Raw genomic sequence first — 27,075 nt, 5'->3', positions numbered from 1 at the left:
GGCGTGAGCCACTGTGCCCGGCCCATATTCTTTTAAAATCGTTACTACTAGAGGGGAATGCTGAACCCAGTTAGAACCTCACACGGAGGCATTTCAGGCAGGACAGACAATATTCGTGGATAGTGCGGGGCTTTCTCCACCTGGGGATCTTCTGGGCTACTCACCATTCATTACCGCAAGCAGTTTGGCACCCTCGTGCCCTCCCCACCGTCGGGAACTGAATCTCCCAGTTTCGCCTTCTAACTATCAGTCTCCCGCTTCCTGCCGTCCACTCACAGACAGGGGGACGGAAAGGAGGATGCAGAGCCTGGAAGAATCTCAGGCCCTGCCCGGGAGCCTGTGCCTTTAAGGGGAGGGGCGCGGCGAGCCGCGGGGGCGTGGCCGGAGGCGTGGCCGGGCGGGGCAAGCCGGGCGGGCGCAGGACGAGCAGGGACGAGCAGGGGCGCTGCAGCAGGCGGGGCGCCCGGCGGGCGGGGACCGGGAAGGCCGCGAGGCCCGGCTGAGTCGAGGTTCCGAGTTTGCGGGTCCCAGGCCCGGGCCGAGGTAAGAAGAGCCCCCGCCGCTGGAGGACCCGGGCGCCCCGGCTTCAACCCCTCAACACCCGTCCAGCCGGGAAACAGCACGGAGATGTTCCCGGGGACTCGTCCCTAGAAAGCGCAACCCGATTTCCCGCCCCGGCCCCTTCCTATGGGGTCTGCAGACCTTCCGAGCGTTTGGCACAGACATACAGGAGGCGTTCCGTAAATGCTCGCTCGTGAATAAGTAAAAGAATTTGACAGCTAGTAGAGAGGAGACGCATGCTGATCCTCACGTGTTGGGGACACTAGGGGCACGAGCGTTTATTGAGCTCTTACTGTATGCCCTCTTGGCCCCATTTGTGTCCATTTTACAGATGAGCAATCAGAGGCTCAAAGAGGTGAAGTGACCACCCCAAGGCTGCACAGATAGGAAGTGACTGAGACGAATAGGAAACTGGGAGTGTCAGGGTTCAGGTCTGGTGCCAAGCAGAGTAGCACCGACGGCACTTGAGTCCTTCAGAACCACGGAAAAGAGAAGGGCCCTGTCTTTGTGTCAGCAGGTGAGGAACCGCTGCTGGGACAGCCGCCCTTCTGCTCCTCCTGTCCTCCTCCTCCCCTCCCCTCAGGCTGCCAGGACGTTGAGAAATGTCTGTGCAAAGACTTACAGAAAAACAACGTTGTTTTATGGGCTTTAGTGTTCCCGGTTGCAAAAATAAAACCTTCTCATCGTAGAACATGTAAAAAAGCCAAAAGAAGAAACTCAGTTTGCCCAGGACTTTTATTTTCCCTTCAGTTTAATTTCTTTGGAAGAAATCGAAGCCATTTTTGCCCTGGTGTTGAGGGAAGAGGCAGTTGCTAGAGACCAGCCCAGCTCTGCTGCTAAGGGGCTGTGTGACTTTGAGCAATTCTCTTCCCCCTGGGCCTCAATTTCCCCATCGGAAGAGCCGTTGGCTTCATAACCTCTTTGCTGTGTGCCTTGGGCAGGTTACATGACTCCTCTGAGCCCCACTGTCTCCTCTATAGGGCGGGGACAACAAAATCTGCAGAATTATTCTGAGGACTGGATTAGGGAGGCGTGGTGCCATGTCTGAGGGGGAGGAAACAGGCCTGGGTCCACCTCACTGTGCCTCAGTTTGCTCTTCTGTAAAATGGGAATAATAATAGTAGTTTCCCCCCCCCAACTCCCAGCATGTTATGGGGATTAAGTGAGGTCAACCGCGTAAAGTGCTTGGTTTCTTGCAACACACAGAACAACAGCATTGCTTAGTAGGCTCCTTACAGCGTGCCAGGCTAGACTCTCTAGGCCTCGAACTGGTGGCCCAGAGGCCAGGCCCACCCCTAGGGGTGTGTTTTCTTTGTTTTGAAAGGCCTTGCCCAGTCCTCACTACTGCCCGCTTCCCATATTTATCTCACCCATCTGGCCCCAGAGGCAGGAGTCTCTGAATCCGATCTGAAGTCCTTCGTCCCTTCCAGCCCTGACGTCCTGGTCTCGGGCTGGGGCGCGTCTCATGTGCGTGCTGAGCGAGCGGAGCCCTGGCTCCCCCCACGTGACTCCACGCAGAATGTGTTTCCACATCAGCTCTCCTTTGCTGGGGGAGGAGGGAGGGCAGTTCCTCAGCTGAAAAATTTTTCAGCCCCCTCTTGCCGGGTCTGGGGTCTTCAGTGACACTGTCCCCGCTTCTCAGCTCTACCCTGCAGGTCACTGGAGCCGCCAGCCGTTTGCAACTGAACTACTGCAGAAGGGGAAGTGGACAGTGAGGCCCAGGCCCCGTGGGGGCCGATGGCCGGCAGATGGCTGCATCTGTGCCGGGTGCAGGGTTTGCTCTGTGTGCCGCTGATGGTGGAGACAGTGTCTGGGGCCAGGGGCCTGTCTACAGGGGCCCACATTAGCCCCCAGTTCCCAGCCTTAGGTGTGAACCAGACCCCCGTAAAAGACGTGAGTATCCAGGCAGGAAGCCGGGGTTGGGTGGGGCTGTATGCCTCCAAATGACAACCGTTTATTGAGCATCTAGTATGTGCCAGGCACTGGCTGAACCCTGGGATTGACCAGGGTACAATATAGACAAAAATCACTGCTCCCAGGGAGCTCCTTGTCTCCTGGGCAGACAGATAAAGAGGTAAACATGAATTTCAGGCGGTGGTGTGCTAAGTGTGCTGAAAACAATAGATAAAATGATATGGGGGGAGGGTGTGAGCATTTCTAACTGTTTCAGATTGGGTGATCACACAGGTGGCTTCTGTGAGGAAGTGATCTTTGAGCCAAGGGCCTGAATGGAGAGAGGAAGCCACCTACGGAGACATCTGGGGGATGTGCATTCTGGGCAAAGGGAACAGCAAGTGCAAAGGCCCTGAGGCAGGAGCAAGCTTAGTGTGTTCCCGGAACAGCATGGCTGGAACAGGGGATTTGAAGGGAAGACCGTTAACAGAGGAAGATGGCCAGATTACAAAAGGCTTTATAGGATGAGGCGAGGAGGTGAGAATTGTTTTATGACAGTGGGAAGCTGGTGGAGGTTTTCAAGCAGAGGAATGTCAAAATCTGATCTCTCTGGCTGCTCTGGGGAGAATGGATTGAGAGGGGAGAGGGTGGTGGCAGGGAGGCCAGTGGGGAGGCTCCAGCAGCCACCCAGGTGAGCGATGGTAGGTGTGGGAGATGGGAAAGAAGAAGTGGGATTTGCATAGAGATTGGAGGCACGGTGAGCAGGACATACTAAGGGAGGGGTATAGTGGCGGGACAAGGAGAGGAGTCACAGATGGCGCCAGGTTTCTGGGCTGAGCGGCCGAGGGTCTGGTGTTGCTGCGACTTGAGTGGGAAGCACAGAGGGCGGGGTGTCGAGCACACTGGGGTCAGAGGCACGGAGGCTTCCTCCCAGGCCAGGGAGGGTATGGGCCCCGCAGACAGGTGACAGGGAGCCTGTATCACTCCATGTTGATGTCTGTAAAGGGGGGAGAGGTCACAGCGGACCCAGAGTGAAAGAATGAAGGCAGAGGACTGCCCGAGATGACCCCCAGAGGCCACTCCGGCTGCAAGAGGCTGGAGTTCTCGCCACGTGTTTTCTTTGGCGGGGACCCAAACTCAGACTGACAGGCCGAGAGCGTTTAGGGCCCACACCAACTTTATGAGACTACATAGTGCCTTCATGTGCACGCTCTGAGGCAGGCAAACAGGCAGTTAAGCCCATTTTACAGATGGGAAAGTAGTTTGTGGTTTGTGCAATTATAAAATCGAGTGCTGACTCTTGGGGCGTGCTCCTTGGGGGCGGGAAAACTGGGTGGTCTGTGGCTTGTGCCAGATAATCTCTCCGGCTCATCGAGCACTTAGGTCAGCGCTGTGCCCAACTCGCCAAATCCCCCCCCAGACCCTGGAGGCGGCTGTGATGATCTCTGTGCTATAGACGAGGACGCCGAGGTTCAGGGAGGTGAAGGTGGCAGAGCCAGAGTGTGAGCTCGTGACTGCCTCGGGCTGAATCCTCTCCCCTCCACCCCACCACCTCCCCGGACAGACAGGGCGGCCACCCTTCTGGAAGTTCCCCACCGTCCAGGGAGCCTGCAGGCTGGGAAAGGCCTTTGTGAGTCGTGGGTCATTCAGCAAGGGTTTATTGAGCACCTACTGTGTGCCAGGACCAGTGCCATGGCTGGGGCTCCAGCAGGGAGCAGGTAGACGGTCCCTGCCCTCCTGGAGCTTCCACTCTAGCGGGGGACATGGACGAGAAGCAGGTCAGCAGATAAATTCACAGGATAATTCCACTTGGCGGAGAATAACACGGAAAGCAGAACAGGGGGAAGGGAAGACGAGAGATGAGGAGGGGGCAGCTGCCTTGCCTCAGGCTGCTGGCGAAGGCCTCTCGGAGGAGGTGACATTTTGACTGAGACCTGAGAGGCTTATGAAGGGATCTGCCTGGGGACTTTTTTGTGACGCAGCAGGAATAGGACCTGCGAAGCCGCCCGGTGCCCAGCGCCCTTCAGCCGGGCTGGGCCAGATGTGGCCTCAGCGGACCTGGGACAGGCCCAGCATCAGACCACCAGGGCACAGAGTTTCAAGGGGACTCCTTTTGGGAAAGAGGAGACTCTAGATAAAAAAGTCCTTCTTAGGACGGATGTGACAAGCGTGTTACGTGGTCGAAAAAGGCTGGACCTTTGGGGCTGACCCTGGGAGGGCGGAGGGGCCAAAACAGTAGGTGCAGGGAGCGCAGTTGTCCCTTCTGGAAAAGGGGGTAATCACAGCTAATTCTGCTGAGCGCTGACTGTGTACCAAGCACTCTTCTAAGCACATGAGTTAACTTATTCGGTCCCTCGTCTCGGCTCAGCACCACAGCCCACAGCCCACAGCTCAGATTCAGTGACTGCTGGCTTTTGTGCAGCCAGGAGCTAAGAATGGTTTTTATATTTTCAAATGATTGCGTGGTAGGCCGGGCGCGGTGGCTCACGCCTGTAATCCTAGCTCTCTGGGAGGCCGAGGCGGGCGGATTGTTCGAGCTCAGGAGTTCGAGACCAGCCTGAGCAAGAGCAAGACCCTGTCTCTACTAAAATTAGAAAGAAATTAATTGGACAACTAAAAATATATAGAAAAAATTAGCCGGGCATGGTGGCGCATGCCTGTAGTCCCAGCTACTCGGGAGGCTGAGGCAGGAGGATCGCTTGAGCCCAGGAGTTTGAGGTTGCTGTGAGCTAGGCTGACGCCACGGCACTCTAGCCCGGGCAACACAGTGAGACTCTGTCTCAAAAAAAAAAAAAAAATGATTGGGGGGGGAAAAAAAGAACGTTATTTCATGACACATGAAAATCATATGAAATTCAAATTTCAGTGGCCAAAAATACAGTTCTATTGGGACACAGCCCATTCGTCTGTGCATTGTGGGCGGTTGCTTTCTCACACTACAGTAAGAGTCGAGTGGCCCACGGTGGACAATATATATTTGGCCTTTTATAGAAAGAGTTTGCCAACCCCTGCCTCATTTTGCAGAGGAGGAAGCTAGAGCACAGAGAAGTTAAGTGATTTGTCCAAAGTCACACGGCTGTAAAGTGGGGAACCAGGCTTTGAACCCAGTCAGCATGCTTCAGAGCCCTGGGCTCATAACCACTGTGCCACCCGGCCTTGCTGAGCAGCTGCCACAAGACCGAGGGGCCTTTGGGAGATGCCGGTTAGTTTTCTGCTCCTGGGTTGGCATCCTGGTGGCAGACATGCAATCCTCCCCATCCAGCGTCGGCGCCTTTGAAAACCTGCACCCTTCAGGTCTGGCTGCAGGCAGCAACATTTGGGGAGGGGCCTCTGGATTAGAAAAGCCCGAGCCTTTGTTGACGGGTGTAACTAACAGAACGGAAAAGTTTTGAGCGTGTTCCGTTGATGTCCTAGTTGTGTCGTTGTGTGGCTTCTTCATGGCGTCAGTGTGGACTTCGGTAGTCTGTGTTCCTGTATTAGAGTGCATGAGAGGTGACCAAACATATGTGGCCCCAAGGTGACAGTGGCCAGTCAGGTTTGATAAAGACCATGCTAAAGATGAGGAAATCAAGGCCCAGAGACGTCAAGCAGCTTGCTGAACGTCACACCGTAATCCGGCGGCAATATTCGCTCAGCCGTCCCTGTCCCCCACGCCGGTCCTGCCGGCACAGGGTTGAAAGTTGGCGGCCCGGGGCCGAATCAGGTGCATGGACTTGTCTGGCTGCTGTGGTTTCTTTTCTTTTTTTGCAGCGTGGAGGGGTTGTTTTTTGCTTTATGACGTGAATGCCTTTCGCAGAGCCTGCACCTGCCAGTGCACCGCAGTTCCCAGCAGCCTCTGTGGTTTTAGACGTTTGTGTGACCTGCCAGGCCCCCAAGGCTGAGTTTGCAACCCTCTCCTGTCCGGCCGGGGGGCTTTTCCGGTTTTCTTGGGCGGGGTTTGTTGCTTCGGGAGGGGGGTTGGGAGGGGCCGGGGGGGGGGGGGAAAGTTCCCCCCCCCGGCTTTTGGGGACCCCCCCTTAACGCCACCACGCCTGGGCGGAGAGCTGAGGACGGGTCCTGGGGGACCCCGGGGGAGGGATGTCCGGCTGGGGGCGGGGACGTGGCAGGCTGCGCTGGAATATGATTCTGAGGCCAGATTTGGGGAGCCGCCCTGCTGACTCACTCTGCTGTCACAGAGATGGAGCCACCGGGAGGGCAGGAAGTCGGGAAGAGGACAGGAAGAGGCGGGTGCCTCTGCCCACTGGGCAGTTCCCCCAGGAGCTTCAGCTAGTGACTTTCAGGCAGTGCTGACTCTGAAACCACCTAGCCGTGGTCGGCTGTGTGCCCTTGGGCAAGTCACTTTGCCTCTCTGTGCCTCCCTTTTCTCATCTGTGAAGTGGAAACAATTGTGCCAACCCCCTAGTTCCCTTGTGATGACAAGTGAATGAGATGATGCCCAGTACAGTGTGTGGCGAAACAGGGACGAGGACCTGCTATGTGCCAGGCACCATGCGAGACTTTCGTGGGGGGCGGGGGGCAGATGTTAAACAATCCTATGACCCTGCAGACAACTGGGTGATTTCAAAACGTGGTCAGTGCTTAGAAGGAGAAGACTTGGGGTGACGAGAGCTTATAACAACTGGGGGTTGCAGCCTAGGCTGGGAGTAGTCAGGGAGGGCTGCCTGGAGGAGGCATCTTGGGAACTAAGAATTAGCAGATGAATGTGGATTAGCTGGGGGGTGGGGGAAGGAGTGGTGAACCAGCAGCAACAGCACATGCAGAAGGCGGACCAAGGCCGGGAGGGTCTGGGCAATGCGGGACCTGACAGCCGACCAGACCAGCTTGCCTGGACTCTGACGAGGGCAGAGGACAGCAGGGACAAAAGGGGGCAAAGGAGGGCTCTTCAACAGCTGGAGGAGGGACATTTTTAAAAGAACCTTCTGGTAAGATTGGAGGTGGGGAGGCCAGACGGGAACCTCCGCAGTTGTTCTCTGTACTGACGCAAATGGAAGGAAGGGATGAATTCAAGTATTTAAGAGATAAAAATTAAAAACTTGGATGATAATATGGCCGCTGATATTTACTGAACACCTACTAGGTGCTGATGCTGCTACGTGAGCTCCATCTTCCTCATCCCGTCCTTATCCATGGCATGTGGGTGTCATCGTCCCCACTGCTCAGAGGATAAAACTGAGGTTAATTTACTTGCCCAAGGTCACCTGCCTAGAAGGACTAAGGCTAGGTTCCAGCCTAATTTTAAGCAGTTTCATTATCGAGAGCTCAGTGCGGGGAGCTGTTCTGCACCCCAGTACTATTATTGTTGCTTCTGTTCTCTGCAGAAGAGGAAGTGGTTGTAGGCAGCCTACCTCGTTCCCTGGGTCCCCATCCAGCGTCCTCCCTTCGTGGCTGGGTCCCCGCTCTCTGTCAGAAAGCCCTGGGGTGACCTTATCTCCCCGGGAAATTGCTGAGCCCCAGCAGAGCCGCAGGCCTGGGCTTGGGGCCAGGCTAAACCACCTCCTTTCCCAGTAGGAGGGAGCCCAGCCTGACTTAGGGTTTTGGGTGGGAGCTGGGGGCTGGGGAGGCATGAGGGGGTCTCAGAGCAGAAATCTGGGACGTTCGTCTGCATTTTCTTGGTGGGAATAGTTGCTGGAAATTCCCAGGCCTGAGGTGCAAACTTTTTCTGTAAAAGGCCAGATAGTGAGCGCTTTTGGCTCTGTGGGCCACACGGTCTCTGCAGCTGATCACTCTGTCACCGAAGCAGCCACAGACAGTACATAAATGAATGGGCGTGGCTGTGCCCCAGTGAGTAATTACGGGTCTTTGAATTGTATACGATTTTATGTCTCATGAAATAGTCTTCCTTTGATGGATGTTTTCCAACCACTTAAAACTGTAAAAATTATCTTGGCTTGCAGGCTGTGCAAAACCAGGTGGCGGGCTGGATTTGGCCCCAGGGCCAAAGCTTACCCATCTGTTAAATGGGAATCATTTCCTTTACCTTGCAAGAGTGTCGTAAAGGCTGAACAAAAGCATTTCGTCATCCAGGCAGTCGTTAACACACATGCATTGAGCCCCTACTAGGGGCCGGGCTCAGGGCAAATGCAAAGAAATGCAGACAAAAAAAAAAATTCAGTAAGCAAGGAAATGAACAGAATAATTACCGGTTGTGATAACTGCTGCGAAGGTAGAAGAGTGGGTAGTATGATAAAAAGCAGTGGGAGGGGGGGAATAAGTACTTTCTGGGGAGTGTCTCTGAGGAGGAAGGTTTGAACACCTGTAATCTCGTTTGTTTCCTTCATCAGTGGGGTTGGTATAATTATTCCCATTTTACAGATGGGGAAACTGAGGCTCAAAGAAGGGAAATAAATTGCTATAGATGTAGCTATAGATGTATCCTCCTGCCTCAGCCTCCTGAGTGGCTGGGACTACAGGTGCACGCCACCCCATCTGGCTAATTTTTTAATTTTTTGTAGAGTCAGGGGTCTTACTGTATTGCCCAGGCTCGTCTTGAACTCCTGGCCTCAAGTAACCCTCCCACCTTGCCCTCCCAAAGTGCTGGGATTACAGGCATGAGGTATGAAGCTGGCCTCCTCCAACTTTTCGTTCAAAAGCTTTGTCAGTACTACCTCACACCCTTTAGGATGGCCACAATCAAAAATAAACAGCAAAAACAAACAGGCTGGGTGCCATGGCCTGTAATTCTAGCACTCTGGGAGGCCGAGGCGGGAGGATCGCGTGAGCCCAGGAGTTTGAGGTTGCCGTGCTAGGCTGACCTAGTGAGTGCCACGGCACTCACTCTAGCCCAGGCAACAGAGTGAGACTGTCTCAAACAAAACAAAACAAAACAAAACAAAAACAAACAAACCAGACTAGGATACCTTCTGACTCAGCACTTTTCACTTCTAGAATTCTCTCTGGCGAAATATTCTCACATGTTTCCAGAGAGTCATGTGTAAGGAAGTTTGTTGTTGGTTATATCGAAAAATTAGACACACGCAAACACCTACGCATAGGGAGATGGTGGCCTCAGTTATATATCAGTCAGAGTATGAAATATTCCGCTGCTGCTAAAGACTTGTAGTGAGGCTGGGAGTGTGGCGGGGCTCTGGAGCCTGGAACTGCCTGGGTTCCAGCCCTCACTTTCCCATTGCGTGGACACTGGGACATTGTCTCAATCTCCTTATCTGTATAATGGGCACAGTAATAGTACCTTCCTCACAGGATTGATGTGCAGAATAATTGATATACATTTTGAGCTCCTAGCGCTGTGCCTGGCATATAAAAATCACTCAGTATGTTTTGATTTATGTTATATGTATTAATGTATATTATATGTATATATGTTAAGTAGTAAAAGCAAATTGCAAAAACAGGAGATTTAGGATGGACCCATTTCTGTGAAACAAAACTGTATAATAGGGCATGCATACAAATGTAATTGAACCGAGAAATGTCTGTAAGGATGTGCTTCAAACTGATTATGGTGGGACCGCTGGGGAGAGGTGGGATTAGGGAGGGTAGGGATGAGAAGGGGGGAATTTAGAGATCTTTATATATATATTTTTAAAAAACAAACCTGTATTCATGAGCTACTTGTGTTAAGTTCAAATACAAGTTTATTTTTAAAAATGAAAGTGCACAGTTGGTACCAGGAGGGCATGGGGGGCTCGGAGACCAGGCTGAAGGGAGGTGATGTTCAGCTGCTTAGACGGGCCTGGTCCAGTCACCCTCGGGAGCCCCGCCCCTGACGTGTCCCACGTCCCTTCCTGCAGTGTCGCGACGTGTGTGGCCTGAATGCCTCTGAGCGCTGCAGCTTCATCCGGACCAACCCCGACTGCCGCAGCGGAGGGGGCTACTTGGACTACCTGGAAGGCATCTTCTGCCACTTCCCTCCCTCCCTCCTCCCTCTGGCCGTCACCCTCTATGTGAGGCCCTGCCCCGGGGACGTGGTGACAGGGGCTGGTGGCCCCGGCTGGATTTAACTCCACCGTCTCTCCCTGGCTCCCCCACACAGGTTTTCTGGCTGTTTTACCTGTTTCTGATTCTGGGCGTCACCGCGGCGAAGTTGTGAGTCTGGCCTTGGGCTCGGGTCCAGCTTATAGACGGGAACACTGAGTCCGAGGAGGCTGACATCTGTGAGCCTGGGTCGGGGGACGGATTCGGCAGGGGCCGGTCCCTGGGGGACGCTTACCATCTGCTTTTCTCCCTAGTTTCTGCCCCAACTTGTCGGCCATTTCCACCACCCTCAAGCTGTCCCACAACGTGGCAGTATCCTTCCGTCCCGGCGCCGCCCCTGGTGGGGGACAGTGGGGGAGGCTGGGATGGGGGTGGCTCCTGGCCCAGGAAAGGCCCGGAAGGGCTATGGCCGCTGCACTGGCCCCTCCTTGACGTGCTGTCCCCATGGTGTCACCTTCCTGGCCTTTGGGAACGGCGCACCCGATATCTTCAGTGCCCTGGTGGCTTTCTCGGACCCACGCACAGCCGGCCTGGCCCTCGGGGCGCTGTTTGGTGAGAGCAGCCCCGGCTGGGTGGGGTGGGTGGCAGGATGGGGGCGTGGGGGCGGCTGAGCTCTGGCACCCTCTCCCCAGGTGCGGGCGTGCTGGTGACCACGGTGGTGGCCGGAGGCATCGCCACCCTGCACCCCTTCACGGCTGCCTCTAGGCCCTTCCTCAGGGACATCGTTTTCTACATGGTGGCCGTGTTCCTGACCTTCACCGTGCTCTTCCGAGGCAGGGTCACGCTGGCGTGGGCCCTGGGTGAGCGGCTGCGGGGCTCGGTGGGGGCACCAGGGCTGACAGGCGGGAGAGACGTGAACAGTGGCCCGTGGTGGGGGGTTGATTTGATGCTAAATGGCAGAAACCCGACTCACGCCGGCTTGAGCGAAAAAGCGAACATGGTTCAGGGCAGAGCCAGGGGCGGGGCAGGTGGTGGTGGTCAGAGCGTCACGATTTCCAGTTTTAACAAGCAGTGCGGCGGGGATGCCGACCCGGGCCACCAGGGTTCTGGCAGCAAACGCGGCCCATTCAGATGGCGCAAGGGGTACGAATGGAGGGACAGTCGCACAGAGGAATGAGGAAACCAGTGAGGGACACTGAGATGCTGATACACAGGAACCCGTAACCATGGGAGCTGTCAGCACCCGGAACCCCATGGTGCAGGGGCACGGGGTGCTGGAGCCCCGTGCGGGGGGGAGGCCTGGAGCCAGTGGCCAGTGTGAGCTACGGTCCCGGAGGGTCACAGAGACGCGGACCCGTAGCACTGGAGCAAGGGCTGGAGACCGCTCTGTGCGCCCGGCTTTACTTCTGTGATGGCAGGAAGACGGCAGGAAGATGGCCCTGGAAGGCAAGGGCAGGACCGTGGGGGCTCCGGGGGATGGCGTTGACCTTCTGGTCCTGGGCTGGGCCACCACGCGCCAGGGACGGAACTGCCCGCCCTCGCTCTCTGGGCCTGCAGCCGGGACGCCACTCGGTGACGGCCTGCGCCCCGTCTGCAGGTTACCTGGGCTTGTATGCGTTCTATGTGGTCACTGTGATTCTCTGCACCTGGGTCTACCGATGGCAGCGGAGAAGATCTCTGGGCTACTCGGTGCCGGGGACCCCGGGTAAGGCTCTGTAGGAAGCCCCCAAGACAGGACCTGTGGGGACTGAGCACCTCTGTGCCCTTCGTACTCCCTCGTGGCTCCTGAGGCCACTGCCACTGTCCCCACCAAGCCTACCTCCTCTTCACGCCTCCCCACGCGTTCCACCACGGCCCCGCATCCCTCCACGCTGTGCCTGGGGCTTCCTCGTACCTGTGTGTCCACGTCCACTGTCTTCCCAGGGTGTTGCCAGGGCCGTGTGCCTGAGAATTGTCACACGCCTTCATGTTTCCCACCGCCCTCGGGGTAAAATCCAGACATGTTCATGTACACAAATACATGTACACACACATATGCAAATATTTATACAACACACATGCACAAATGCACAGCACTCACACATACACCAATACATGCAACACGCACACATATACAAATACATACACAACATACATAAATACACATATACATATAAATACACATACAAACACCACACGTGTGCACACATAGATGTATTAATTGTGTGTTTACTCCCTGCTGGGTACACGTATCATGTTACTCATTCCTCTCAGTACCACTCCTTTGAGGGAGGGGCTATTACTGTCCCCATTTTATGGATGAGGAAACAGGCTCAGGGAGATCAAGGCCAGAGAGCCGGGGAGGGGCAGAGCTAGGACTCTGACCCTGGGTCCCAAACCTAGACCCCAGGCCACTCCCCTACCTACAGTGCCAGAGGTCACAATTGCTACAAACCATTCTGTCATTAATTTGTTTATATGTCTGTCTAGTAGCCTGTGAGTTTCCTGGAGGGCAGGACTATATCTCATTTCCTCTCATATCCCCAGGGCCCTGGCATAGAGCAGGGGCTGGTGACTCCTCTTCCAGGAAGTCTGCCATGATTTTTCTTCCTCTCTCTTCTTTGGCAACCAAGCTTTCAGAGTTCAGCACACATCACCCCTGTGCTGTCTTCTAGACCCATCATAGCTCATTAGGCTGGAATGAAACAGGAAAAGAGAGGCCCAGGATCGTGGAGACAGAATTAGGGCTAGAAATGACTCCTCACTCAAGGAAGACATTTTCCTTTTAGGCCACTCTTTTTTTTTTTTTTTTTTTGAGACAGAGTCTCGCTGTGTCACCCTGGGTAGACTGCAGTGGTGTCATCACAGCTCACTGCAACTTCCAACTCCTGGGCTCGAGCAATCCTCCTGCCTCAGCCTCCCGAGTAGCTGGGACTATAGGTATGCCATGATGCCTGGCTAATTTTTGTATTTTTTACAGAGACAGGGTCTCACTCTTGCTCAGGCTGGTCTCGAACCCCTGAGCTTAAGCAATCCTCCCATCTCAGCCTCCCAGAGTGCTGGGATCACAGGTGTGAGCCACCGCGCCCGGCCTAGGCCACTTTTCCTGGGCCCCAGGCCTATAAACATTCCAGAGGACCCCTGCGAAGAGTTTCCGACTGCAACAGAACAATAGGATGGGCTTCAAATTCTGAAAAGTACACCGAAGTCAAATGTTCGAATTATGTCTTCAAACGCCCTTATTAAATGTAGCATTATAGCTGCATCCTTACGTTGAAAACATTTGGCGGGGTGGACTTTCTCACTGTGTAAGGATTCCCGAGCATGCGTGGGGATGGCTGCGAAATCCAAAGTGTAGAGGCGTGGACCCCTGCACCCTTAAACTGCCCTGTCCGGGGGTGCCCTCCCTCAGAACAGCTTTGGGGGGATCTGGACCCTCTAGCTGGGCCTCTCTCCTGCAGAGGTCCTCTCGGATTCCGAGGAGGACCGGGCGTCTTCTAACACCAACAGCTATGACTACGGTGAGTGCAGGCCCTGTGCCCAGCCTGGAGGGCGGTGCCAGGGAAAGGGGTTTCCTGGAGACTGAGGCAGCCACGGACACACCTCCCCACCCTCCACCCCTGCACACAGGGGATGAATACCGGCCGCTGTTGTACCAGGAGACCACGGCCGAGATCCTGGCCCACGCCCTCAACCCCCTGGATCTCAGGAAGTGGAGAAGCAAGTCCGCGTACTGGAGGGCCCTCAAGGTGTTCAAGGTAGGGGGGCCTGGAGCCAGGCTCGCGGCTTCATGACAGCGGCCACACAGCGGCCGTGCGACCTTCTGCAGCTCGATGAGCGGGAGGGCCCGGCGACAGCTGAGACCTGCTCAGAATAGGTGACCGGGGACTTGACGGGGAAAGCGAGTCGTAGAGCTTGGCTAATGGCCTCACCGGGGGCTCTGCCCGCCATGGAGGAAGGAGAGTGTCTGCCTGGGCACAGAGACGCAGGAGGAGGGGACCACTCCAGGTGGGGTAAGGGTGGGCGGCTGGGGCTGGGGCGAGGGAGCGGGTTGAAGTGAGAAGATTGAGTTTTTCTGATCACTTGCCACTTCCCTGGGCGCAGAAGTCTAGACCTGAGCAGGAGCACCCGGGCTGGTTGACGTGAGATACGGCTATGGCCTCCTTCCACGACCCCGGCCTCACACCCCTTATAAGCTCTTCCTGGAGACAACCTGGAAACTTCCAATGTGTATATATTTCAGGGTTCCTCAGTCCCAGGGGGCAACAAATAATGGACTATATCTGCACCCCACAGTGGTTCTGGCTGTGTCTTGACCTTGGGCAAATCACTCTCTGAGCCTCAGTTTCCTCTACCGTAAGGGGATAACGATACAGTGCCTCTCACCTGGAGTGGTTCTGTTAGTAAGTTACTGCCGCAATAATGCCGCGTAACAAATAGCCTCTGAATCTCAGTGATTTACGATGACAGTATTTTTTTCATATTCATGGGCCTATGGGTCGGCAGCAGTGATTCCACTTCAAACTGTTGTCAGTTGTCCCAGTCTGCCCCTTCTCTAATTGGGGGGTCAACGGGGTACCCAGGGCGTGTTTTGTCCTTGGTGGAAGAGGACAAGGCAAATCGCACAAGCACGTTCAAAGCCTGTGTTCACGTCACACTCGCCAACAGCCCCTTGGCCAAAGCTGTTTACTTGGCCAAGCCCAACATCGGTGGGACAGACAAACATCATCTGCCAAAGTGATTCTGTTACAGGAAGGGGCTGAATGAAGAGTTGGGAACAGTGAGAATTTAATGGATATTGGCTAAAAACCGAGATGTGGAGTTAGAGCTGGATTTGTATCCCAGCTGCATGTCCCCTTCTGTGTGGCTTTGGACAACTTCCTTAACCTCTCTGGGCCTCTGTTTCTGTATAGTCACAGGGTTGGTGTCAGGATTAGCATATGAGGTGCTATGGTTGGGTGAATCATTCCCCCCAAGACATCCATATCTGAACCCCCCGAACATACGAATATGTCACCTCACATGGCAAAAGGCTTTGCAGGTGATTAGGGGGAGGCGGGAGAATATCTTGGATTACGCAGTGGGCCCAGTGTCATCATAAGGGTCCTCGCAGGGTCAGAGGGAGGCAGGAGGGTCAGAGAGTGAGACGTGGGGACAGAAGCACAGGTCAGAATGACGTGGGGCCAGGACCCGAGGAATGCAGGCGGCCCTGGAGGCTGGAAAAGGCCAGGAAACTAAATCTGCCCTCGAGCTTCCAGAAGGAACGACCCTGCCGACACCCTGACAGTAGGACGTGTGCCCTCCAGAACTGTGGCAGAACACGCCTCTAGCGTGTGCTCGTGTGTTCCAGAGCCGTGGGAGGCTCCCTCAGGCGCTCGGCCTGGGGCCTTCACTCAGTCGCGCTTTCGCGCCAGCAGCCTCGGTCGTGAGTCACTGAGGTCACCGGCGTGTGGCCAGCCGGGACTCAGGCCTCCGCGCCCACAGCCTCCCTCCTTGGCCCACCCGACAGTTGCCCGTGGAGTTCCTGCTGCTCCTCACCGTCCCCGTCGTGGACCCGGACAGGGACGACCGGAACTGGAAACGGCCCCTCAACTGCCTGCACCTGGTCGTCAGCCCCCTGGTCCTCGTCCTGACCCTGCAGTCGGGGGTCTGTGAGTGTCCCCTCCCCCTCCCCACGTTCTGGAGTTTTCTTCCCACCCACACCAGGGGGTCCGGCGGCAGAATCCTGGACATACAGCAGGTGCTTAATATGTGTCGCTCCAGCCTGGGTGACAGAGTGAGACCCCATCTTAAAAAAAAGCAAACCACTGAGCTCACGTCCTCAGTGCCCCCTGCTCGCCAGCACCTCCCAGAACGCGTCCGGCACAGGCCCGGCTAATACAGAGCGAGGGCGTCTTGCCCAGGCGGCCGGTCCCGAAGCCGGCGCCGTAGGTAGAAATCACAGTATTTAAAAAAAAATCGCATTCTGTCAAAATTGCCCCCTGAGAGGAACGAAAGGAAGGTCTCTATGCCCGTCTCTGGGCACTCGAACATTCCTCACCTTTAAGACTAGTATCGACTCTCTAGTGGTGAAAAGGGTGTGTAGGGGATTCTAGAGCATTCTTCCTGCCTGTAGGGTTCCTCCCGTTAGTGGCTTCATAGGAAGGCTCTGGAACCTTCGTGACTTGTTAATGGATTGGATGGAGGAGTGGACTTACCAAGGCAGCAGGAGCTGGGCACCTGTCTGTGGGTACGGTTGGGTTTGCCCGTCGCCGGAAGTTCATCTCAGGGGCGATGCGCATCCATCCATTGGTGGTGCCTGGCTGGAGGCTCCGCTGGCCTGAGGCATGTGGTTGATTAGTGATGTCTGCCGAGGAGGAGGGCGAGGGGAATGGCGGCGAGTAAGTCTTAGCCATTCCCATCCCAGTTCACAAGAAAGGTCTGCAGAGAGTTTTTTGGGTGTCTGTCTTTTCTTTCACATGTGACAAGCTTGAGGGCAGGGCGTGTGTTTTTAATTTTTTTCTCCTCCTGAAGCCCCTTAGACAGGGCTGGGCACACAGCAGGTATTTACCTTATAGCCAAACAGCGCATTGCGAGTGGGCTTTGTGTGCAGGTCTCAGCTCCCAGGCACCTCAGTCATTCTGGGGGGGCATCCAGGAGGAGGTGCCGGGCTGAAGCTGGGACAGTGCCAGCTCCCTTTCTGGTCCCGCTGCAGATGGCGTCTATGAGATCGGTGGCCTCCTTCCCGTCTGGGCCGTGGTGGTGATCGCAGGCACGGCCTTGGCTTCGGTGACCTTCTTCGCCACATCCAACCGCAAGCCCCCCAGGCTTCACTGGGTGAGCGTCCTGCGCCCCCGAGCTGGGGGTGGGGGGTGGGGAGCCTGAGCTCTCCCGGGCGGACGTCCCCTCCGCACCTCTGGGGCAGATTGACCATCCCCACGATGACAGGTTACCTGAAACTTTAAGGCCACCTTTGAGGGTTTTTGTATCTGTTCAGGGTTCTTTTTTTTTTTTTTTTTTTTTTGGTAATTTATTGAGATGTAAGATGTGATTCACATACCACGCAATCCACCCATTTAAAGTGTACAATTCGGTGCTTTTTATTATATTCACAGAGTTGCGCCACCATCACTACAATCAATTATAGAGCATTTCGCATCCCAAAAGAGAAACCTCATGGCCATTGGTGTCACTCCCCACTTCCCTCCCCGACCCCGCGCCCTGGCAGCCTCGACTCTACTCTCTGTCTCTGCGGGTTTGCCCATCACGGACGTTTCATGTAAATGGAATCATACGACACATGGCTGTTGTGACTGGTTTCTTTCACTTAGCATGATGTCTTCACGGCTCATCCATGTCATAGCGTGTGTCAGGGCATCGTCCCTTTCTGTGGCTGAATACTGTTCCACGTGTGGCTAGGACACGTTGTGCTCAGCCATTCGTCTGTGGATGGACGTTGGTTTGTTTCCACTTTTTGGCTACTCTGGATAATGCTGCTGTGAACATTTGTATAAAAATTCTTGTGTGGAACTGCGCTTGCTTTCATTTCTCTTGGGTACTTTACTAGAAGTAGAATTGCTCAGTCAAATAGTAACTGTGTGTTTAACCTTTTGAGGAACGAGTGGCCTGTTTTCTGTCACACTGATGAGGGAGCATCGGAGTTTTTAAGGATGACAATCTTGGTGTGTTTTTCTATTCTCTCTAGTCTGCATACTCTAAGGAATTCTTAGGTAGCGTGTCCAGAGGCTTTTCCTTCAAAAGTTCACTTAAATTTTTCATTTCTTAATACTTATTGATAATTATTTTTTTATTTTTAGAGACTCCGAATGAATGTACCAACCCAAAGGGGGTTGAATCTTCAGCAAATTGATCATTTAGGGAGGTGGTCTTTTATTATTTCGGGAAAATTGTCTTTTATTATTGATTGATTGATTAACAGAGTCTCACTCTGTTGCCCGGGCTTGAGTGTAGTAGCATCATCACAGCTCGCTGCAACTTCAAACTCCTGGGCTCAAGCGATCCTCCTGCCTCGGCCTCCCGAGTAGCTGGGACTACAGGTGCTCACTCTTGCTCAGGTTGGTCTTGAACTGCTGGCCTTAAGCAGTTCTCCAGCCTCAGCCTCCCAGACTGCTAAGATTACAGGCATGAGCCACTGTGCCCGGCGAATTTTTTTATTTTTTGAAGCACCAATATATGCTACAACATGGATGAACCTTGAAAACGTTATGCTAAAAGAAGACAGTAGCAAAAGAGCACATGTTGTATAATTCCACTTGTATCAAATGATATAATGAGCCCATAATGAGCAAGTCCATGGAGACAGCCAGTAGAGGTTGCTAGAGCTGGGGGGTGCGGACATGGGGAGTGACTGCTGATGGGTACAGGGTTACTTTTCGGGGCGATGGGCAGTATTTGGCTCAGAGACTGGAAATCTGACAAAAGCTATGATGAACTCTTCCTTTCCCAACAAAGTGATAAAATTGAACTAACGTTTTATTGAGTAGTTACTATATGCGGGCACTAGTTGTATATATTATAGAAATTCATTTTGTGCTCATAAGAACCTCATGAGGTAGATCCTGTCATGATCCCATTTTACAGGTGAGGAGCTGAGGCCGTGTCCCTGCTGGGAGCTGCCCTTGGTCCTATCACATACCATTCCCTCCGCAGCTCTTTGCTTTCCTGGGCTTCCTGACCAGCGCCCTGTGGATCAACGCGGCTGCCACAGAGGTCGTGAACATCTTGCGGTCCCTGGGCGTGGTCTTCCGGCTGAGCAACACTGTCCTGGGGCTCACACTGCTGGCCTGGGGGAACAGCATCGGAGGTGAGTCAGGGCTGGGTGGGGTTCTGGGGTGAATGTGGCCATATCGGAGTTCTTTGCTCCCCCAGCCAGAGTTACCTCTGAGCAGGGGTGTGCAGGGTGTCCGCCCTTAGCACGTGCTTGGTGTCCACTGTCATTTTGGAGTGACCATCATTGGGCTTCGGGGTGAGATGGCTTAGACTGCAACTAGACCGGGAAACTCTACAGAGGCCCCTGCCTCTTCCCTGCTCTCTGATGTGGGGATATTCCGTGGCTCCCCAGAGTTCAGGCAGGACATGGAGTCCATTGCAGCCAACCGTGCATGCTTGATGTATATATGGGTATGTGACATGCGCAGGCATTCATACGTATACCCTTCTCTAGCTGCAGCAGCCAGGTAAGGTTGGCCAGGCTGTGTACTGCACAAGAGCATCCAGACAAGGGGGGAGGTGGGGCTAAAATCTAGCCCTCTCTCTACTGACCTTGGGGTAGCTTTTCCTAACTCACACCGAGGTGCTGTGCGTGCTAGCAGCAGGTGGGACTTGGGTGAAAAGTTGGTAGCGGCATGTCATACTATACCCACAAAGTTGTTCCTGGTGGGAAAGAGTGGGGTAAAAGGAATGAAGGAGGGAGCCGTGTCTTACCGGATGCCGTGGCCTTCCACGGCACCTCGGTGTTCGCTGCCTGAATCGCCGTGGGTGAGTACGAAGGTGCGAATGACCAAGGGGGGCCTGGGGAAGCTACTCACCACTCAGGGCCCCCTCTCGTTTCCATGCAGATGTCTTCTCAGATTTCACACTGGCTCGCCAGGGCTACCCGCGGATGGCATTCTCGGCCTGTTTCGGTGGCATCATCTTCAGTATCCTTTGTGGGGCCAACCACAGCCCCAGCCCTGGCTCTGGGAGCCGGGGGTCCCCACCCTCTGGGATTGGTTCTTGGTGTGACACTTTGGGCGGGTGTCGTGGCTGCCGGAGCCTCAGGCTCCTCATCTGTAAAATGGGGATATCGAGAGCACTGACCACATAGGGTTGTTGTAAGGATCCAGTAAGCTGAACGGAAATCTTGGCACCTGGTGAGCGCCTAGGGGATGCAGCTATTATTATTGCCAGGGCGGTGGTGTTATCGGCAGATGCCCACATGGTGAGCTTAGGTGCCCTATGGAAGACCCTCTTTCTCTCACTTATACGGACGTGTCTATGTCAGGGGTTGGCAAACTTTTTCTTAAAAGGCCAGACAGTGAATATTTTAGACTCTGTGAGTTATGTAATCTCTTTTGCAACTACTTAAAACTCTGCTGTTGTAGTGCAAACACAGGCATAGACAATTCATAAACGAATGGGTGTGGCTCTGTTCCAATAAAACTTTATTTATAAAAGCAGGTAGTGAGCCAGATTTGGCCAGAGGGCTGTTGTTTGCCAACCCCTCGTCTATAGTAGGAAGGGCAGGTACAGCCAGGGTGCTGCGAAGAAGAAAGGGCTTTGAAACCAGATGGGCGTAGGTTCCAGCCCTAGCTCCGCCGCCACCACATGCCGGCTGCGTGGCCTGAGGGCTTTGTGCACATGCCACACTCTCTGAACCTCAGCCGTCTCCTCTGTAAATTACACATGGCGGGGGGGAGATGGAAGGTGAGGTAAAGCAGCCAGACGGTGCCCGGCACGTGGCAGACATTCAACAAACAGCGGATGTTGCTGGTTGCTAAGTAAAGTCACATCGTCACAAAGCACCTGACGGGTGGCTCCCTCCAGGCTGCACAACGACCGGGCCTCAGGGTGAGCGGGTCCCAGGCTGAGCGGGTCCCTTGGTGGCCCTTTTATGCCCACCGAGACCTGCTCCTGGCTTGTGGGCGTGGCCTCTGCTGACCTCTCGGGTTGGGTGGGAAGGAGGGAGCCCCGAATGACCCCTCGAGATGGCCTTGCTCGTGCTCCATCACCTGCGAACTCACAGGACTGTGGGCAGTCACCTCACCTGGCCTCAGTTTCTCCACCTACTGAGTGCTTGCAGGCGCTAGGCATTTCTGGTACCTTCTCCAATCCTTGCAGACTGAGAGCGGAATGTACACTCGACACCCACCTTTTTAGAGGCACCCAAACCGATAGGGTCTCAGACAGGAGCAGCAGGGGGAGTTGGGCATAGATCGTAAAGAAAGCCGAGTTCCTTCTTGCTGTGGGGTCCCCAGCCCCCGGGTTGCAGCCAGTAGGAGGAGGGACGGGCCGTGTGGTTGGCTCTCGGGCAGACCGTCCAGCGGAGCTTCCTGAGCTGGCTGCAGACATCCTCGTGGGCGTGGGGCTGGGCTGCCTGCTCCAGATCTCCCGGAGCCACGTGGACGTGAAGGTGAGTGGCCGGACAGCTCTGCAGGGGGCCTCGGTGTAGCGCCATCCTCCTCAGCCCTCTGGCCCCAGAGAGCGTCCACATCCCAGCAGATTATACTTCCTGGGGAAGAGGACCCGGAGAGACCCCCTGCCCCACGTGTTTCCTGGCGCTGGGGTCTGGGAATCTGCATTTTGAACACGCCCCAGGGCCCATGCGGGTAATACAAGGACTGCGTTCGAGGAACTGTTCTTGACAAGAGGGTCGAAAACTCAAACACCTAGGGCCGGGTAGGTAACAGAAATGTGTAGGTGACCCAGGCGGGCCTCATGTGGCCAGAGAGTCCAGGTTTTCTAGAGAAGAAGTCAAGATTCCTAGTTTTTCTGTTTAAAAATACTGCACAGGGTGAACAAAACCCTGTGCAAGGCAGGGTGGGGGCCCCAGCCACAGGGTGGCAGTTCCCCAAACGGTTGGAGGAGCAGGTTCTCTTTCCTGCTGCTTCTGAGCCTGGAAACTTCTGGGGCCACACCTGGGTCACCTCAGGGCGGGGCCTGCCGTCCACAGGGTGCCCTCAAACAGGAACCTGTTGGCAGCCGGCGGGGTGGGGGGCAGTGACCCAGCTCTCCCCTCGTTCCCCGCAGCTGGAGCCAGACGGGCTGCTCGCGTGGGTCCTGGCCGGCGCGCTGGGGCTCAGCCTGGTCTTCTCCCTGGTGGCCGTACCGCTGCAGTGCTTCCAGCTCAGCAAGGTCTACGGCTTCTGCCTGCTCCTCTTCTACCTGAACTTCCTTGTCGTGGCCCTGCTCACTGAATTCGGAGTGATTCACTTGAGAAGCGTGTGACTGAAGCCGCCTGGCGGTGTAGCCTCCTGCGAGGGGAGGACTGGGGGCCGGAGCACCCTCCGCAGAGCCCGTGCACGCGGGTGGCTCCCGCTGCTTGCTGGCCGGAAGTCGCTGCTGTGAGCAGAGAGAACCGCTGCGTCCCTGCAGCTGCCAGCACCCCACAGGCCTCCTTGCCGGGACTTTGAAAACTGGGCTTTGCTCTGGACACGGGGTCCAGACAGAAGCTTTACGAGGCCTCCTCGAATTAGCTCTGGAGCTCTCTGGGGAGGACGGGGTTGGGGAAGGGGAGGGCGGGCTGCCTTCCAGGCCGTGCTGGAACACCCCGAAGTGCCACGGCTGGAGGCACCTGCGGAGACGCAGGCTCTGCCCGTCCCCCTCACTGGGCTCCAGGCCTTCTGGCGCCACCTCCTCAGGGTGCAAGTGGCTGCCCAGCCTTGACTCAGAGAATCAGGGTGACAGGACACCCCAGGCCTCTGGCCACCGAGGGCTGAGCTCTCGAGCTGCACCAACTGACACAGAATCTGAGATAACCTAATTTTCAACGTCTTGGAAGTTGTCATGTTAATAGAGCCCAAAGTGGGTGCAACACACAGCGATGTATTTCACTGAACCCACTGCCTCCCTAACCCCGGCCAGCCTGCGCCGCGCGGACGGCACGGCTGCACCCTCCTCCTCGCACGCTGCCCCTGGCTGGCCAGACTCCTCTGTGCCCGGAACCTTGGGAGTCCCCAGCTGCAAAGCAGGAGTCAGATTGCGTCCTGTGCCTACCTCGGGGGCTCCTGGTGCCTTCCCGCTGTCACGCAGCGACCCGCCTTTGAAATAAGCAACTTCAGTCTGCCCATTTGCCTTAGCAGGTCAAGAAAAGGGATTCAACTGTCTTTTTTCCAAATAAAAAATGATGAAATGTTTCATGCACATAGTGAAGAGCACACGTCCCACGCTTTGCAGTTCTCACCCGGGGCCAGGGCGGCGAGGCTGGGGGTGGGGCACCTCCGTGGATGGGACCTCCCCCTCCCCACAGTACCTGAAGCCACGCAAGTCAAGAGGCAGCAGCCGCGTTTATAAAGCAAAGGCTCCTTTATTAATACGCCAGAAATCCGGAGACACAGTGGGTTTTCTAGGTAGCAAATCACCAACGTACAAAACCTTACAGCGTCGCTCCCGTGATCCGTACAAAATGATTGTCCTCGAGGTGTGGTGTAAGGCTGGGGGAGGGGAGGGGAGTGAGGAGGCGGCACCAGGCAGCGTCCCCCCAAAGCGCCTGCGTGTTGGGCAGGGTCGCAGTGCCGTTGCTGCCACTGCCGAGCCATGACCCTGGCTGTCCGCGAGTGTCGCTTGGGTGCACTCTGCTGTGACGGGGAGGGTGAGGGGGCATCTGTGCTTGGTCACATGCCGGTGCCCTCAGAGCTCTCAGCCTGGGTGACACCTGTTCGCTGCTTGGTGGGCAAGTTTGAGTGTCAAGTTGGTGGGGCCCCAGGTGACCCCCTCAGGGATGACTGTCCTTAGTCTCTATGACAAGGGCGCCTCCCACTGGCTGGAGCCTGGCCCGTCAGCACTATTGCCACTTGGGTCTGTCCTGTCTGGACCCAAACCAGGCCCTTTCTCAGGGCAGGGTTGGACGCATGGCCGAGTTCACTCTGCGATCCCACCCGTCCTGGAAGCGGCTCTCACGTGTGGGCGCCTCAACGCCCCTGGGCTGCTGCCCTTCCTGGCTTGCAACTCGCTGGCAGCAGAGGAAGGGACTCGCATGGGGCAGCTGCTTGGGTCGGAGGACTCGGCGCCCGCCTAGGAGCTGTCTGTCCCTTGACCCTTGCTGCCGCCATGCCCGCTTCAATACACAAAAGCTAAAAGGCACCCAGTTGTGCAAATAAAGTTCATTCTCCATGGAGGGAAAGGGGTTCTGACCCGGGACTCGGTGCCGAGCTCCCGCAATGGCTGCTGGCCCTCCAGAGAGGAAGGGGACAATGCCAGTCTCCTGACTCCACGTGGGACTCACAGTGGTTCTCCATGATTTGTCGTTTTCCCAAAGGACTGTGCTTTAAAAACGGAAACACCCACTTGTCGCCTGGCGAGGGGAGAGCTGGGCCACGTTGGCTGTGGATCCAGCTCGGCCCCGGAGGTGGCCGGGGAGTAGGGAGGGAACCGGGTGCTGCTGCCCTGGGGTCAGGCTCTGCCCTGCCCGCTCTGTGGCCAGAAAAAGGATGAGGCCAGAGGAGCCTCTGTCCACCACCTTCTGAAGTCACAAGAAGCAGTCCCTGGATGGCCCAGGATGTCCACCGGTGACAGCTTCCCCCGCCCGCTCCACACCCTCCTCCTGCGCCTCTGCTGCCCCCGTGGACCCTGTGTCATGTGGCTTCTGTGGCTCAGGAGAGCCGAACCAAAGCCACCTCTGCTCTGGCCCTGCTTCTGCGGCCACCACCACCCCCGTCACCACGACTGGGAACCCCGACGGCCTGCTCCAGACTTGCGCGCCCACCCTTCCTTGACCACGCTCGGACAGCATCTAGAACTCCATGAGGTGCCGGGAATCTGGTTACCTGAGCGTTCATCTGAACCTCCTTCTGCACCAACCAATCCTGCCACTGAAATCCCTGGGGTGAGCCGAGTCCAGGGAGGGCAACCACCCTGGGGAGGCGGGAGCCGGGCCAGGTCAGCCACGGGCTTGCAGCAACGTCCCGCAGCCTCCGTGCCCTGCTCCTGTCCCGACAGCCGCGCCTGATGCACGCGCGGGAAGGACCTGCTGTTGTCTTCAGCACAATCCTTAATTAACCACCATGTTAACAGGTACTCGCACGGGTAAGTCAAGGAAGAGGGACTTAGCTAAGAAAGCCGGTTCCAGGAATCGGTCTGGGTGGCAGCGACTCTCTGACCCGCGGCGCCTGGTTGCTACAGGAGGCTGTGGTAGGACTTTCGGCAACAACGGTTAAACCAAAGGACAGAGAGGAGCTCACAGAGCCAGGGGAGGAAACGGGTCGGCGCAATCTCGCGCGGCCGGGCACTGCCTAACTGAGCTCTGACCACACGGGTATGATCACACCCTGGATTCCGCTTTCCGTTAGGTCCTGGGCACTGGCCCCCGAAGGAACGTTCTGGGACATTATCATATATATAGAAATACCACCCTGGGGGATCCGGGCTCTCCTTCCTAAGTGGTTCTGTCCCTAAAGCAAGACTCAGAAACAGGAGCCAGGGCCCAGGGGGTTAGTGGGGAAGCTGTCGGGCGGGACAGAGCCTGAGAGCAGCAGCGGGGGAGGCTCTGGACGTGGCTGGGCGAGGCCTGGCCCAGGCTCAAGGCAAGCCCTGCAGAACTCAGCAGAATCCATTCAAGTGGTCTTCTTGTGAAGGGAGCTTCTAGAGCTTTCCACGTTAGGAAGAGCTCAGACCTAGTGACCTGACCCCTCACACCCAGCTGGCTTCTGGAGTTAAGGAAAACGGGGCAAGGTGGTCACAAACCAAGCCCCGTCTTGTCTTCTTTCTTCCTCTATGTGAATATGTGCATATATAGGAGTGTGTACACGCACACACGCATTAGTTCGATACATCGTAGTAAAATAATACTATTGTGTTATTGCATAGACGAGATGGCTTCTGGGCGCTGGGCTAGGTGACGGTCTGGGAGCGCTGGCGGCTGCCCGGGGGCTGCTGGGAGGTGGGGGTGACGCCGCTGTCGCTTGGCCGCTGCTGCTCCTCCTGCTCCCTGGCGTGCTCCTCGTACCACTCCTGGAGCAGAGCAGACAGCGGCTGAGGGCCGCGTCCCTCCCGGCCCACCCCGCGCTCCCTCCAGCCTCACAGGTCACCCCGCTGCCGGCCCCACGCAACTGGGACTTGAACCCCCGTCCGGACATGCCGGGAATCCCAAATATGGCCCCATCGGCAGAGATCACAACGAAGCGTGCTTGGCACACGTCAGCTCTTTAAACGAGGCCCGGGCAGCGGCAATCCTCAGCCTTTGTGAACACGACCTTTTGTCCTTCACTCGGGCAGTCCCCTACGCTGCCCCTTCCGAGCTCGGCAGGAATTTCGTCCTGTTTTACACCCAAGAAAACCGAGGCTCAGGAGGCGTATAAAGCTGAGTGCCTCTGCCAACTCCCAGGTGGCTTCTGCACCCTCCAATAGGGCTGTGGAGGCATTTTGGGAAAAGGCAAACAGCCTCCCCACCTAAGACCACTCTTGTTGTAACACCTGATGTTTTCAGGGACGGGGGTATTCAGGTAGTTAAGGAATTAAAAAGTACGCCCCACATTTCTCCATATTTCTCTTTTTTCGAGACAGGGCAAGGCGGTCGCACACCAAGCCCCATCTGTCTGTCTTCTTTCTTCCTCTGTACATATATGTGAGTATGTGCACACACACACGTTAGTTCAGTACATTGCAGTAAAACATTACTATCGTGTTACTGCACAGAAGAGCTCTACAGCATGCAAGAGCTCTGTCTCGCTCTGTCACCCAGGCTGGCGGGCAGCGGCACAGTCATAGCTCATTGTAGCCTCAAACTCCTGGGCTCAAGCAATCCTCCTGCCTCAGCCTCCCGAGCGGCTGGGATTATAGGTGCGAGCCACCACACCTTAACCCTACATTTTTAAAGACTCTGAACTACAGACCTTTAGAGCTTAAAAAATACTTTAGAGACGGCCTCGCTGTGTGCCCCCCCGTTTTACAGATGGGGAAGCTGAGGCCTGGAGCCGACGGACAGGCAGAGGGCAGATGGCAGAGGACAGGGCAGCCACCTCTCTCAGAGCACACAGGAGTGTGTGCTGTTGTGTCATCCCCGCTGCTCTGTGGGGCAGAGACTGTCTCCCTTTCACAGATGGGAATGCACCAAGTGACTTGTCATGGGTCACT

At 55.8% G+C, this 27,075-nt stretch overlaps 2 protein-coding genes across 2 annotated transcripts in view; one reads left to right on the top strand and one right to left on the bottom strand.

The window, feature by feature from the left end:
• The first annotated feature begins 459 nt into the window (after nt 1–459).
• SLC8B1 (solute carrier family 8 (sodium/lithium/calcium exchanger), member B1) lies at nt 460–23,131 on the top strand. Its single transcript, XM_012663569.1, has 16 exons — nt 460–543; nt 2,204–2,454; nt 10,206–10,358; nt 10,448–10,500; nt 10,644–10,701; nt 10,836–10,941; nt 11,022–11,189; nt 11,927–12,034; nt 13,770–13,829; nt 13,939–14,066; nt 15,818–15,959; nt 17,003–17,124; nt 18,958–19,111; nt 19,866–19,946; nt 21,354–21,418; nt 22,036–23,131. The coding sequence occupies exons 2-16, from the start codon at nt 2,299–2,301 to the stop codon at nt 22,231–22,233; spliced, it is 1,752 nt and encodes a 583-aa protein (XP_012519023.1). The 5' UTR covers nt 460–543; nt 2,204–2,298; the 3' UTR covers nt 22,234–23,131.
• Nucleotides 23,132–25,785: 2,654 nt separating this feature from the next.
• The window catches only part of TPCN1 (two pore segment channel 1), a 56,369-nt gene continuing 55,079 nt past the window's right edge, over nt 25,786–27,075 (bottom strand). The window contains exon 28 of the mRNA XM_012663549.1: nt 25,786–25,953. Coding sequence (XP_012519003.1) covers nt 25,834–25,953 — 120 coding nt within the window. The 3' untranslated portion in view covers nt 25,786–25,833. The remainder of the gene's footprint in view (nt 25,954–27,075) is intronic.

This window comes from Propithecus coquereli, unplaced genomic scaffold (genome assembly GCF_000956105.1).
Source record: "Propithecus coquereli isolate 6110/MARCELLA unplaced genomic scaffold, Pcoq_1.0 Scaffold81, whole genome shotgun sequence".
Lineage (NCBI taxonomy): Eukaryota > Metazoa > Chordata > Mammalia > Primates > Indriidae > Propithecus > Propithecus coquereli.
This window is presented reverse-complemented; position numbering and strand designations above follow the sequence as displayed.

Excerpts from the sequence above, each read along its gene's own strand:
- SLC8B1 (XM_012663569.1), top strand. The coding sequence starts at position 2,299 with ATGGCCGGCAGATGGCTGCATCTGTGCCGGGTGCAGGGTTTGCTCTGT. Across the intron at positions 10,359-10,447 it reads CTCTGGCCGTCACCCTCTAT|GTTTTCTGGCTGTTTTACCT; the intron begins GTGAGGCCCTGC and ends TCCCCCACACAG. Across the intron at positions 17,125-18,957 it reads AGCCCCCCAGGCTTCACTGG|CTCTTTGCTTTCCTGGGCTT; the intron begins GTGAGCGTCCTG and ends TTCCCTCCGCAG.